Source organism: Acanthopagrus latus, chromosome 6, assembly GCF_904848185.1.
Source record: "Acanthopagrus latus isolate v.2019 chromosome 6, fAcaLat1.1, whole genome shotgun sequence".
NCBI lineage: Eukaryota > Metazoa > Chordata > Actinopteri > Spariformes > Sparidae > Acanthopagrus > Acanthopagrus latus.
This window is the reverse complement of record NC_051044.1, coordinates 6,756,890-6,772,229: the sequence shown is the minus strand read 5'-3', so window position 1 is coordinate 6,772,229 and position 15,340 is coordinate 6,756,890. Positions and strand designations below refer to the sequence as shown.

The 15,340-nt window shown below is 41.0% G+C and overlaps 1 protein-coding gene across 6 annotated transcripts in view; it reads right to left on the bottom strand.

Moving 5' to 3' along the window:
• Positions 1-15,340, bottom strand: part of igsf21a (immunoglobin superfamily, member 21a) — a 333,921-nt gene that overhangs the window by 20,756 nt on the left and 297,825 nt on the right. For all 6 annotated transcript variants that reach the window (XM_037101112.1, XM_037101113.1, XM_037101114.1 and 3 more), the window contains one exon: positions 2,801-3,281. In XM_037101112.1, the coding sequence (XP_036957007.1) occupies positions 2,801-3,281 (481 nt within the window). The remainder of the gene's footprint in view (positions 1-2,800; positions 3,282-15,340) is intronic.

Below are 15,340 nucleotides of genomic sequence, written 5' to 3'. Positions count from 1 at the left end.
TCTGTACTTTGAGTTTCTGACACATTTTGATGTGTTTTGTTCCCATCTCTCTCTGTGTGTGAACCATTTCTACAGATTTATGTCTTCAATAGGAACCAAAAAGCTTTGGGCTGAGTGTCATAAACAAGGTTGGGCTTTTATCTTTTCATGGGATTTGTTTGACAGTAAGAGAAATATAGAATAATACAAGCCCAGTCCTTTCAGCTTTTCTGCATGATATTTACGCTCCTCTCGTCAGTCTGAAGTAAAATCTGATTCAAGAGCTACATCAGAAAGGAGTGTCCCTTCCTCACTAATTGAGACCCTGTAGATTCACCCTATTTACCCAGATATGTATATGGAATTTTGGCAGGAAAACTTCTTGGCAGACAAGTGCAGAAGTGAAATTAACCCAAAATCCAAAAAGTTTTTTTTTTTTTTTTTTTCTCAAGCAACAAACTGTGAATGTGCTGTCAAAACAAAGTCGGACTGATGGATAGTTCAACTTGAAACTACTAAAAACATTATCTGCCATTGTCCACGTTCAGATCCACAGCGACAGCAGTGTCACATGATATCGATGCATTTTCTTTTATTTGCCAAACATCAAGCCTCTATTAGGGACATAAAAAGTGGACAAGCCGTGAACTGCGTAGTGCTGACTTACATCAATAAAATGCACTGATGATGTTTTTGGATCATGTATGTAAAGCCCAAACCTGATTCACCCCTAACCTCTGGAACTTAGCCCAAAACTCACTTTTGTTTAGGGTGTCCTGATTGTTGTTGGGATAGAGAAGTAGGGCAAAGTGTTGTTAGTCCCACATGGCAATCAACTGCTACCAGTTTGCTGATGTCTAGGTAGCTAACAAGCTAACGTTACATTGTTATTACTAATGTGTCCCTCATTTTGACACATTTAAATATTGCAGCCACCCCTCTGGATGGCACATGATGCCCAAAAATGTAAATAAAGTCAAGCATTAGAGTTGCTACCCTTGGTGCCGCTACTCTAATATTAGTGCAGACAATCAGGGTAGAAGCACAGGTTGCTAATGTTGGCCTATAAAGCACAGCCAGTGGCCAGGTACTGAAGTAATGCTTGTTTTTTTACTTGCCTGCTAGTGTGAAGCTGTGAATGATAATGATGGGATTGTTAAAGTGATGCAGGAGAAATTCCCACAGCTGAAGATGGAGTATTGGAACGGTCTGCTGGCGTATGATTACAAAAACCCCGTCAATGACTACTGATGACATATGAGGGTCTTGAAGGGTTTTCCCATTTCAGCGGGGTAGATTTCAACTACTACCCGGACACAATACAACAATTTAAATGCGCAATATGTAAGACTTAGCCATGCTAATCAACTTTTAGTCCTGTATAAAAGCTTCCAGTACTTTCCAGGTGATCTGAGCGTTTAGCCTCGCCTGCTAACTGAGCTAACTATCAAATGGCAGCTACAGTTAACAACAGTCAGTGGTTACTCCGGTAATATGCCCCCCCATACTATATGATACATCTATATGTATTATATATACCCAAAGAGGACATCTTGCTGATAATACCTTTTCAACTGTTAAACTTAACAGAGCAAAGAACAGAACTTACTTACTTATATACTTTCTCCACCAACGGATTGTCCTTGATAGCAGTGGACCATGGTTAAAGCAAGAAAAAAACTGTGGTGTGCCTTGTGTACAAGACACTTTGAATCCCTCCTTGTCATTTCTTAAGCCCGATAAAGACTTTCCACTTCCAGATGATAATGATGTATCCATACATTGACTCGGAGTGACCACGGCTCACTCACGAGCATATTAGGAGTGACAGTTTTTAATTAGATGAAATGTGGTGATGGGAGATAAAACACTGACGGCCCGACACAATGCAGCAAGCAAAACATGTGCGAGCCACAATCTCCTCATTTTCTTTCTGCCTTCAACCATTGCTTGCATCTCACGGAAGATAATGTCTCTGTTTATCATGTCAGGATTGTGTGGCTTGTTTCCAGGAGGACCATGCCAACGTATCGCCTTTGAAGTGTTAATTGGATGCGCTGGAAGCCATCTTTGTTTTTAGATGAAAAAAAATAAGTGTGTGTGTGTGTGTGTGTGTGTGTGTGTCTCTTGGATCACACAACATTAAAATGTAATGCGAACTCTTCCCTTAAAGTGTGACTCCTGTTTTCAGCATTCAGTATCTGCATCACTGTGTTTTCTGCTATGATAGTTTGCAGATGAATCAAATATGTTTCATGGGCTGTCCTTCAGATTAAAAAGCTAAGGCGTGGGACTGGAAAGCTAAAGTGAGGTGCTCACTGAAGTTCGAAGAAAGGCAGAATCTCTGAAATTGTCTTTCCAACGCTGTAACAATGGTCAGTGTGTCTAAATTCTCATTTGACTTCTCTAATTCAGGTTGACTTTTTCAATAATGCTACTGAGTTAACTCAATCTAGCAACAGACAGCTCGATGAATTGCCCTGTCAGTCACTCTACGTTTTGCATTCGCTGCTAAACTCGCAATCTGCTCAGCTGTAACACAATTAAGCGGGCATCAGATGAAAATCAGTGTTGTTCTGAGTACATTTGCAAAGGAGACATAAGGGGACCCAGTCGGTTTCCAAGTGCGGCAAGGGGATACAAGGAGACAGCAGGAGATTAAAAGGGAGAAGAAATGAGAAAAGGGTGTGTGAGAGTGTGTTTCTCTGCGTGGAGTGTGCTGGATGGAGTGGGAGGAGGAATAGAGGACAGATGAGAAAACGGTGGTCAGGGGAATGAGAGTAGCATGCGAAAACAACGAGTTAGTGTGTGTCCTACTCACCCAGAGTGACCTCTGTCTGCATGGGCATGGACAGTGCTGGGTGCTTAACTTCGCAGCTGAACAGGGCATCGTTATCCAGCTGGGGGTTGAGGGTCCAGGTGAGCCGGGCCTGCACCACCACAGAGCCGTCACTCTGGGGGAGGTGAGTGTGGCTAAAGTAATAGAGAGGGTCCGTGCTGTGGACCCAGCGGGGGAACTCCCGACTCACGACTGTCTCTGGGATGACCTCTGTCGCAGGGCTGGGCTCGTGGGCCTGCTGGCCCTGAGTGTGGACGCGACTGGGGCTCTCTGTGTACAGGCGTGCCGCCCGCCCCTCCGGGTCCAGAAGGGAGAGGGAGCGCTGCAGTTTAGTGTCGTCGAGGTCCCTGCTGATGAGCGGCCGGGCTCCTCTCACCCCTGCTGAGCCGCCGCCCTGCTCGCTGGTGGAGGCCGGAGTGTAGGAGATCACCTCTATCAGCTCACCATCACGCTTGAAGTACACCTGAGACAGGACGAGGAGCATCGCAACTGAGTGAGAATCAGGAGCAAGAGATGGAAGTACACATTTTACTGCACTTTTTTTCCCTTTTTTTTTTTTTTGAAGAACAAACAATGCACAACACTGTCCCTCATGGAGTTGATGTTAAGAAACAGTTCCCTCTCTACACATCCAGTGGGCACAGAGAAAAAAATTTAGCATCAATTTGAAGTCCTGTTTCTGGCCACCTGGTGAATGTAATAGTCAGTCTTCTGTTCAGGTGCGAAATCCTTCACAACATTCACCAGCCTGACTTTCTCTTTTTCTTTTGGTGCTGGGCAGGCAGCGTACTGTGGGTTTAATAGAACTGTTTCTTTTAGCTGGAAATAGGTGCCTGCTGTGGCTGGAAATGGGGCTGATGGAAGCAGTGAGAGTGAATCAAAAAAGGGAACGCTGTGAACTGTAAAAACCAAAACAATGAATGCAGAAGCCTTTTATACACCAAGATCCTGCAATACTGCCACAATGAAGCACCGCCGGTACACCGGCTTTTTCCTTTTATACACTGAACCAGACAATGGTGGCATACGCCACCCCGGTGTGAATCTGGATAATATGCCAGCAATCATCAAGTAAAAGAGGCATAACGTGTGACAGCAGGGTTTGAAAGGGCGAAACTCTCGCCAAAATGCAACCTAGGCTTTTTTTGTGAATGTACCCAAGTCAAACCTTCGTACAAAAGCATAATTATGACGACAGAGGCACTTTTAAGATTCACCCTATTTTTGTTTTTGGGTCAAAATCATCTTCAGTGGGAGTGCTACAGGCACTTTAGCCACAGCATCAAAACTGCTATTTTTAAAACACTAAGAAGGCTCGACACAACATGATACTTTGCTCGTAGTATCACCAGGGTCTCTACACATGAACACCAGCATTGAGAACATTGTTTGCGTACATCGTTTGTGTAGTTACCTAAAAAGGAAATTTTTGAACAACTCACCTTAGCAGTTGCTACTTCTCCACTGGCAGGACGGCAGCTAGCAGAAAAAGCTACTGCTAGCATGAGTTGTTCAACAACTTTCTTTTTAGTAAACTCTGTGAACACAAACAATGTTCACAGTGCTCGTGTTCATGCGTAGAGACCCTGGTGATACTACGAGCAAAGTTTCATGTTGTGTCGAGCCTTCTTAGTGTTTTAAAAATAGCGATTTTGATGCTAGCGTACGAGTGCCCCATGCACTCCATTGAAAATGAGCTTGCCTGAAAACGAAACTACGGTAAATCTTAAAAGTGCCTCTTTCATCGTACTATGCATTTACGCCAAGGTTTGACTCAAATACAATCACAAATAAAGCTTTGGTTTCTTTTTGGCGAGAGTTTCACTTAAGTAGTTATTGTGACAAAACCTAGTGCAGCCTTCAAAATAACCTGCTGTGTCAGACCTGAAACAGCATGCGCAGCCACCGAGGCGGCTTTCCCAGGATATTACAGGACTTTTTTCACTCTTTCATGAGTCTATTAACATCTGGGTGCCTAATCTCCCATTTCAGCCTCATGACCTCCAGATATTAGCATTGAAATAAGGTTGTACAGTCACTGCCTGTGCTGTTGACAGTTATGAAACAAACAATTTTTCTTTTTTCCGGTAAAATGGGATTTTTTAATCTGCAGCTCTATTGGGGTCCTTTGGTCATTTGAATTCAATTTGTATAAAATCAAAGGGTTCTTATTTAAACGCTGCTTCTCAATGTATTGATTGAGGTTTTTGTTAGGAGATGACTGAAGCGTGCTTTGATATGTTGCCACCTCCAGGGCCGATGCCTTGCGTGGGTAAACAGCAATAATGAGTGTCAACAAGTCGGGATAAGGCCAAACTCTTCAGGAATAACAAAAAAGAAATTATTACATTTCTTGTAAAAGGGATAGAGTATATTATGTGTAGGCCACAGTGCAGCTGTGCACACTTTGGCCCTTTAAAGTGTCAAAACGTACAACTCCTCACAATTGAACATCATGTTTGAGTTCAGCCCGGATCAAAATATAAAAACTAGGCTATCTAACTTCGGTATTCAGCATGAAGGACACTTACTGCAGAGTGAAATACCATTGAGAATTTATTCCAAAATTTACACAGTTCATTTGAAAAGGACGAAGCCTGTCGGATGATTCGCAAGCCTTCAGAGCTTCATCCAATGTAACCTTTACTTTAGCAACTTTATTTTAAAACACTGATGAATGAGGGCTGTCTGTGTGGGCCCCCTTGGTTGATGAGGTTATGCTGGGAAAGACAGATGCAACATCATTATATTACAAGCTGTGTTGTGCTGCCGGGGTGTATGATAGTATTTATAGCCAACTCTAAAAACTTTCTAATGCCTGCCATCAGAGCGGGCTGGTACACATCCACATGGGGCTGGGTGACCTTGCACAAAGGCGTTCAGCAGTACTGGTGGATGTCCGTGCCACAGAAAAGGAAAAAACTTTACTCATCCTCCCAACAAACATGACGCTCCTACCTGTGAGTGCTGAACTGCTCCACGGCCCCATCTGCCTGCACTACACTTTCAGTGCAGAGGGTTCAGAAACACTTCTACTTTGAACATGAAAACACATTCTTTCTAGTTAGTTTCATTTTGGGATGTGAATACAGAGGCTGATGCGCGCAGTTCTCATTAGTTATTTCATTACATTTTCATTATATTTGATTAAATATTTCATTAGAGAAAAACACATTTGAGATCTTGAAGGTTTTCTTTTATTCATTCCGTCTATAACGTCTGATTATAATTGCCCTTGTTGGAGATATTCTGAAATCCCATTAGTGCAATCTGTTGTTAAAAGATGAATAATGGCCATGTTTACAGGTACAGCCTTCCTTTTTATTTAGCTCGAAGACACGTATGAGATGTTTCTTAGGAACATAAACAAATAAAAAGCTTCTCCAAAGGAAGGTTGAGTGTAGCTCAGGTTCGCTTAAAGAGACAGGAGTTAAAACAGAGCTGCAGCACTGGACAGTGTGAGGAGAATGGTGTGTCTTTGAGCATTTAAGCATGTCAACTTATTCTAGTAGTTACCCATAATAAAATTATGAACCTGAAAATTAGCACAATATGTTTCATTTAATTGCGACTCCCTGCGCACAGTATCTGCCAGGCACAAATAAAGGATAATCAGAGGTTCTACATATTTTTACTTCAAAAAAACTAAAATAGATTAAACATTGCTTTAATGAGAAAAGATTTTTTTTTAATATTCTGCCACAAACATCTGGCTGGCCATATTGAACCATGTCGTGGGCCAAATTCGGCCTGCGGGCCCCACTTTGGGCAGCCCTGATGTTAACTCAACAGCATCTACATTCCTCTGCAGTTGACAGCCTTAAGCACCGATTATAGCATTTATATAGCATCATTTACAAAATAAGTACCATAGATTAAAACATTTCCCTCCGATGAATTTTGCCACGTGGAAACATTTAATACCCACCGCTTTTTTTCAGGCGTCTGCTCTGTGGAGCCGGAGCTTAAAAATCCAGTAGCGCAACAGGAAGCACACACATCAACCTCAGATCTACAATGACCCCATTGCGTCTGCTGCTAACTCCTACAGCTTCTCGACAACTTGCAAGGAGAAGGAGCTTTCTCACTGCGTATTAAAACACCTCATTAATTATCACAGCAGGTGGAGAGGAGAGCAGCGTGGATTAGAACGATCCGTGCACCTGTTCTGTAGCTTTTGTTGGACAAAATGGTGTGGGTACACAAAAACACCTGTGTTGGCGATGGATCGGTATAATAAGGGAATTAATTGTGTAAGCCCTGATAACGGATTTGTTTCTGTACACATTAACAGACAAGTTAATTTATAGGCATTAAAGAAAAAAGTGATTAAACGGCTACACGACTTAACGTAGTGCACGGAAGCTCGTGCTGCGTGAGCTCCGAGTCAGTCAGAAATAATACCTTCATTGAGGTGTTACCTGCAGCAGAATATCAAACCTCGGTTTGCCTATTCATAAGGATCCCACCATGACTAAATATCTTTCGCCGCCACCTGTCTGCTTGAAGTATAAGAAAAGGAATCAATCAATGTTTCATCAAAGACATGAATGAATGGGATAACAGATATGTAGCTGCGGGGAGAGACTGAAGTGTTATTCCTGTGTCATTATCCTGCAGTTCTGCTGCTTTTTCATTTCCCCTTTCATTACCGGGAAGCAGATCACATATGGATATGGAAAATAGTGCAGACACGGATATAAATAGAAATATAAAGAAAGATTGGAGAAGTGCGGCGAACTCGGCCATTTAAGCTTGTTTTTTTTTGTAATGTTCTCCTGCTGATTTCCTGTTAAGCGGCTTCCAATCAGCTTTGATTTCTCTGTCGACTCATCGTCTTTCTTCTGACATTTTTTACAGAGTCAAAGGCGTCATCATTCTCACTTTTGTGACTTCCCTGCATATTTTTGCAGTGGCAGCAGCTCGCGTGAGAGAATCGCGTTAAACAGAATGCCAATCAGCAGAATGTGTTGGCTTCAATGGGTCTCTGAGTTAAATGTGAGCACTTTTACTTTACTGCTGAACATATCGGGGTCGAAAAATGCCAACTTCTGAGACACCGTTCAATGAAAGCCTAACAAATCGTGACTTGGGATTAAAACAATTTGTCTAAGTGGGATGCATCTCTGCAGGGCCAAGATTTTTGACATCTTGCAAACATAAATAATTAAAAAATGGGTTTTGAAATGATTTTTGATGGCGTTTCAGAAAACCGGACAGCTCACAGCAGCAGAATAAGACGAATGAGAGAGACATGCGACAAAGGTCCCTTGTGAGACTACATTCGATGTGGCGAGCCATCAAGCCACGCTTATATCTTTGTAAATATTAATATGACTCAATCAACAATTCATCTTAAAATCCAAGCACAATTAAGGAGACATCTGCCACCACAGTAAACTTGGTCTGTATTCATTCAAGCTACCTAGTAATTTGCTAAAATCTCATTTTCCACATTTCCTTGTCTGACAGGCAGAGATAACAAAAAAAAACGCATCACTTCTTTCACGTCTGTTCAAATGGGAGCGCAAACACTGATTAATTTTCCACAAGTGATTATAAAGCTGCCAAAATAACGCCGAGGATGTCTCTCGCTGTGATACATGTCTCCAATAAGCAGTTGCATTTCAAAAAGTGACATGGGAACTTTTGTTGGGCTGCTGCTTTAGAAGAGCTGCACGCTGTGTGATAATCCTGCATGTAGAATTCTGTATTAATGGAAAGAAAAAATGTCTTTTATGTCACACAAAGAAAAAAAAACAAAAACGTTTATTGAATGGCACATTGTCCCACAACAGACCATTTCATGTCGTTTTTATATGGCTTGAAATGCAACATTTGAATCGTGAAGTCACAGGAGATTATAAAACATGTGCCTATTGTTTCAGCGAGCATGCAGTGCAACGTGCAAAATGGGTTTATTGCCTTTAATCAACACAATGGCCTGTTAGGTAAAACATTTGGCCGCTATAGGACAGAAAAAAAACTAGTGTTTGCTCTCATGTAAAAGGGGATTTTTTGAGTGTTTTTTGGCATTGCTGTTGTATTGTTCTTTCACAGACAGTGTTACTGCATGGAATAAAGTGATTATCAATCACGCCTCTGTTATAAATCCCCAAACACTTCATAGTCCAATATATGCAGACAATGAAACCAGACAGAAACCACTTACTTCATTCTGAAATGAATTAGCACAGAGAGAGAGAAAAAAAATAGAGATGTAATTCTAAGCAGTAGCCCATACACTATGGCATACAGCAGTGGTAAAATTAAGCTGGGATGGCATGAGAAGGGCTTTTTGCATTTTTTCCGGTGAATAGACGGGGATGAAAGCACCTGCACTCTGAACGCTGCCAAGCTGCCCCCACCTCGCCAACATCTCAAAAGCGAAAACCTTTTTGAAAACGTAACAATCATGCACTGGTCCATATACACCTTTATGTTGCTGCAATTAATCATGGCGGTGTCAAAGGGACAAGGCGATAATTTTCACGCTGACAGAATGATTCAATGAGAGTGCAGAGGCACGAGAAAAGGGGAGCGAAAGAGGAGGGAGGCAGCGAGCAGGATCCTGGCCATGACTTAATCAGCTTTCCTTCTTATTATTAACTGTCATTATCTTTCTTCTTTTCAATCAGTGCTTGCTTGTGCTCTGAGGATGCTCTAATGAGTGGCACTGGGAAGCTATTATTGATATGTCACCAGCTTGCTTCAGTGGCATCAGATGCCGACAGATCTCGAAACATAATACTAGACAATTTTAACACATGCAGTCGATTGTATTCAGCTCTCTCCAAGCTCCAGTGGGGGATTTTGGCATGCTGGGTGTCGCCTAAAAGTGGTGGGAAGTAGCAGCTTTTGATAGTATAAGAAGTTCACAGAGGATTGATGTTATGCTGCAACATGGGAAAACTGCACACAGACACAGTCATCTCCAAACCTATGGTATATTATGGTAAATAAGCTATCGGCTACAATATTATTCCCTCACAACCCTGCTGGGCCTTTATATGGACAAATAGAATTCCATTTTATGATGCGAGGCTGCAAGGATGAAACATAAAACACTCTTTTATTTCACTGACATCTGTGGAGGATAGACAACATGTTTGAAGAATGCTGCACGACTGTATTCATGCCAAGGTCATGGAAAATGCATGTTTCTCCAAATCATACATCGCAACAGATCAGATCAGATCAAGTAGCAGCCTTTTTTTTTTTTTTTAACCATTTGACAGATAGGAGGAATCGCAACAACAATGCTCAGTGGATGCCTGATGCTACATTAGTCCTGCCAATGTCATTGGAAGCTATCGCAGCTAGCCTGGGATGTTAACATTTTCAACACGAATCGAGGAAGTATGAATTAAGCTAGGTGGCAAGCTGTGTAGGAGGATGATGCAAAAATGTGTGCAGTGAATAATAAGTCTTGATCCAGGCTACTGCTTTAATTAAATGGCAAACAAATGCATAATTTTGTCATTTACCAGTGGCAGACTAAAAATGTCTGAGGGGTAGGGGCAAAAAAATATATATATATCGAGGGCAGCAGCTGTATGCAGTGAATCACCTGCACACAGAAAATTGTGCTCCATTCAGAGTAAAATAGTTACAAACACCCTAGAAGGCACTTTGTCATGTTTTTTCTTCTGCAAAGGCATCTGAGACGACAATTTTGCTGAACATCTCCCTTTGTTAGGAAAGAAAAACAAAAAAAAAAAAGCCCCCGACAATTTCACTTTTGAAAATTAAAATGTAACTCTTAATCTTAATGTGACATTTGAAGAACCAATGGGGAGAACAAGATGAGGCAGAAGCATGAAAAGCCCTTCTAATACTGCTTTTAACATCAGCGTCACTAGTCATGCAACAGCTGCAGTGTTGGATAAACTTCAACACTTTCAGATGTCTACACTCAGCCAGAGTGAAGTGACAGACAATGCGCTGGATGCGGGAAAGAAGCAAGAGGATGTTGCATAGCAACAGGGAATATCTTTGAATTTGTTAGGGACCAAAGCAAACATATCCAAACACAAATCTTATGAGATGGAGTCAAGGCCGATACTTGTATGGTGCTTATGTCTATACGGTTTGATCAAAGCAGTGTCAGAATACGAATACGCAGCATGTTCAGTTGTTTAGTGCTCAAAGTTTAGAGTGGAAGGTCTCATTTGACTCATTTGTTTCATCATTAATGCTCAGGCAGAGATAGAGAAGTGAGTGTAAAGCAGTTTTAAGGGCCCTACAAGCAGATTCCCCCCTCCCCACACACACAATTTTAATAATGCTTATCACTATAAAAACTGGTACGTATTTCTAAATATTTAAATGCAAAAGATAAAAATAATTAAAAAAAAAAAAAAAATTATGGGAAAACTGATGATAAAAATAATATTTGCTGCACAAACACTGTTTGTTTCGCATTGCTTTGTTTTAATTACGTGAGAGGATTCTAGCACAATCAGCAGCCCTCGTGCCTCGTACCCATTTTCTCTCCACTTTCTATTAAGAGCGTCCGTATATGAAGCAGTGCAGTCCATGAGAGGACCCTTTATTCTGGAAACGGAACAACATTTTTTTGAGGCCTGGGAATATAAAATGTGGGTGACTTTATATTAAAATGACATTATGATCACAGCAGGTGTAATAAATATTTTTTACATCGGTGTTTTTATTTTTGCCTAAGAGATTTATGGCAAGTTTCCGAACCCATTGCCAGAATAAATGCTGATAAGGTATGTTTCTGCAGAACCGCAGATAATTTGAGACTTTACATTTCTTCACGTTGCAACTTTGCTCCCATTCTAAATGCCTGTCTTGTCACAATGCTGTGCTTTTGCTATGGTTAGGTTAAGGCACCAAGAAATCACCTTGTCAGGGCTGGAAAACATCAATTTTTGTTTGCCACAAACTTGTCTTGAGTTGCCCCGAGGTTTCCTTAGAAATAACTGGTGGCTTCAAACTTGAAAATGTTGAAACACAGATTCGAACTATGGCCACTGGTTTGTCAGCCTTGTTGTCTGACTTCAACTTAATCAGTAATATATCAGTGTTTTTTGTTTCTGCTGCCTCCACACAATACTGTAAATGCAGGTTTCTGTAAATGAATGTTAGTTTCAGTGTTCATATTGCATCCCTTGTTGACCTCATTTGATAAAGAGAAGCTGAACACACAATTATATGCTATAGGGCTGGAAACACATTAGATACAAAATGTCCTCTACCCTATCGTCATGTGCACACGTACATTTAAAATTGAGGGCAGTCTTTGTACGCAGTGTATTAAGGAATTCATTCCCGTCTCACAGTAACGACGGTGAAATATGCCTCGAATCAAAGATGACTTAAAATGAGCGGTACAACAGAATGGTCATATTTAGCAGCTATTAAACGGTGGCTCAATAAAAAAACGGCCAATTCCTTTGTAAGTTGTGAGCCACTATTGAGACGGGCATTTGCAATGATATGACATTGAAAATAGAGCTGACAACAGCTCATTTTGCAACAAGCCCCGGGGCAGCAGCACCGACAAAGACTAAATGAGTTTCATCAAAAAGCGGAGGGAGCCTTTTGAAGTTGCAGTCACATAACTGGGCCAAAGAAGCAACATCTAAGCATATACTTACAAACCTAATAATGAGGTTTTGCTATCCGGCGTGACCATGGACAACAGCATAAATAGAACAAATTATCACAGTTTAAGTGTCACATTTGTGCTCATTCTTAAAACTGAATGGGGATTTAAGTCAGCTGTAACACTGCATGGAGATAATGATTAAAGAACAATAGTACTGCATTATTTTTATCTTGCAATTCTCCTTTTTGGAGCCAATTATTTACTTTTTACACCAGCTGTAAGTTTAGCTTTGAGTATGACGTGGCGCGCAATGATTTGACAAATTTGGCAACATGTATTTTGCTGCAGAGCTTTTCTGGTATGACAGTAACAAATTCAGACAACCGAGCATAAAGCGGACACACCAAAAACAAATATGAAAGGGAGCTTGACTTCCCAAAGGACCAGACTTTTTTCCATATAAATTACAAATAATATTTCCCTCTCCTGACTACGAACCACATGAGATCTCAAAGCGAAGTTTTCAGGACTGAGTATCATAGCGAGACTGCACTTCTGAGATCTATCCAGGAAACCTGTCAGAGTTTGTTTGCCTGGTTTTGATTTAGTCCAACAGTCCGCAGCAACTTTGACAGGCCATGATCAACTCCCTGCAGAGGCAATGTAATGCAATGTAACTTTAAAATTGTTTTCTTTCTCACTTTTCCGCGAATGGCGCAGTCCTGACTTCACACTGTATCTTGCATCATTCCGGTGTAAACACTGTGTCTGTTTGCCGAGGGCTAATAAGCAACCCTGAAATTAGTTTCCATCCAGGCACAAGGTGCAAGATTGAGAAGTAAATATCCTCCGATAGATTCCTGGCACACACAATGACTCACAAATATGATTTTAGCAGATGATTTCCATGCTTCGAGGGCACTAGAAACATTAGAGGCCTTTCACACTCGTGGTGCTCACACACACAGGTGTTTTCACTCATATTGGCTCATTAAACCTCTTCTCGGGACGGTGTGGGTGTGTACAAACAGTGCTTGACTAACATCGAGCAGGGTGAAGCAGTATACCTTCATGAATATTAACGCGTCCTCACCCCCGCAGCTCATTAAATATGGCAGTGTGGTCAGTGGCCTTAAGCTTCAAAATTTGACGCACTGCCTTCCTTTTAGCGCCCGTTTCAGATGTGACTGGCTCTGCGGTAAAATTAGCAATAAAATGTTATATGCTATGTACGGTCGGGGTTCACTTCTCATCACATGACTTCTGGACTGTTACGTATGAACGCTGGCAGCTGGTTGCCATTCGGTTAGGTTTGGGCACAAAAACGTCTTGATTGGGTTCGGGAAATGTTCATACATTGGGTACAAATAATTACATTCAGTGTCCTAACTTACAGCAATGTGGCTTTAGATAAGTGACACAACTCAAGCCACGCAACGTTAATGTAAATTATGTCATATAAGTACGTTAACTTGAATCAAAAACAAATCATTGGTTTCTGGAGGTAAAGTCCACCAAAAATGACCCATGCAACCACCCCAACCACCCCTGACATGGACTATTCCCCCTTTTTATACCACTGCACTAATGGGACATCGCTACATTTTAAAATGTAAGTGTGTAAGACCACTGACACACAGGCTGCCGTATTGGATGCATTGGAAGTGACAACTGGCTGTAAATATATATATATATATATATATATATATATATATATATATATATATATATATATATATATATATATATATATATATATATATATACAGTGTTGGGGACTCCTTAGTTACATGAAACGGTGTTGCATAATAAAATCACAAAATAAATGTTATGTAACCTGTCTTTGCCTGTTAAAAGGCAGTTTTTTCCTGGCACTGATGTCGAGTGCTTGCTCATGGGGAAATGTTGGGTCTCTATAAATAATGAATACAAACGTGGTCTAGACCTGAACTATATGAAAAGGACCATGAGATGACTTTCGTAACGATTTGGTGCTTTAAAAGAAAAACTGGCTCCGGTTTTAATGAAAATGTTGGTGATTACAAAGGAGATACATTCTTTTTGCTATCAAGTGTTTACATGAAGGTGGAATATAACCTTCATTCTGTCGCTTTGAATCTTTTCTCCGCTCATGAAGATCTTCTTTTGGCATATTTGCGGAAAGACTTGCCAGCAAAGCCATTAGAGCACATTTTACATGCAACACCATCAAGGCTGGGATGGCTCACAAAGAGCTGTCTCTAGTGTTTTTATTTTTTTCCTCGCCAGGCTACATTCATCGGGCGGTACGCTCTCAGCACTGTTTTTGATTGGTTCTCCTGTTTGAACTGCACCACAAATCAAAGCGATGTCCTCATGATGGCTCTAACATAACTGTACGCTTGTTTACTAGCCGTGAAAATGCTGTCAACATCGAAATGCATAATGTAACCGCAATCAATCACATGAAATAAAGTACCTCCCGCCGCAGCACGTTATTTATTTTCCCAATCTTAATTCAAGTTAAATTGAAGACCTTTTCATAAAAGTCTGACAGTAATCAGTGTTGAGCACTGTTGAGCTTTACACCGCCTGGTTTATACTCATGTGTTTCAGACTTTTCTCCTTTATAGCCCAGTTGCTAACATTTGTTACAAAAGTAATCAGAAAGTAATCATCAATAAGAGATGAAGAAGTTCAAGTAGATTAACTAATCAAAATTAATTAATTTCTAACTGGGTCACTAATATTCTAACCTATTACATCCCAAAAGTAAACGTCCCTACACATAATATGTACATATGACATATATCAGTATAGGACATTTGGTGACTCGAGCAAACTCCCAGAATCCTTTAACACCGAGCTTCAAACAGAATAACTGAGAACACCTGTGTGGGTACAAGGACGAGTCTACCAGCATTGTTTCACTTTCTCTGATAAAACAGATTCATTCGGTTCGCAAA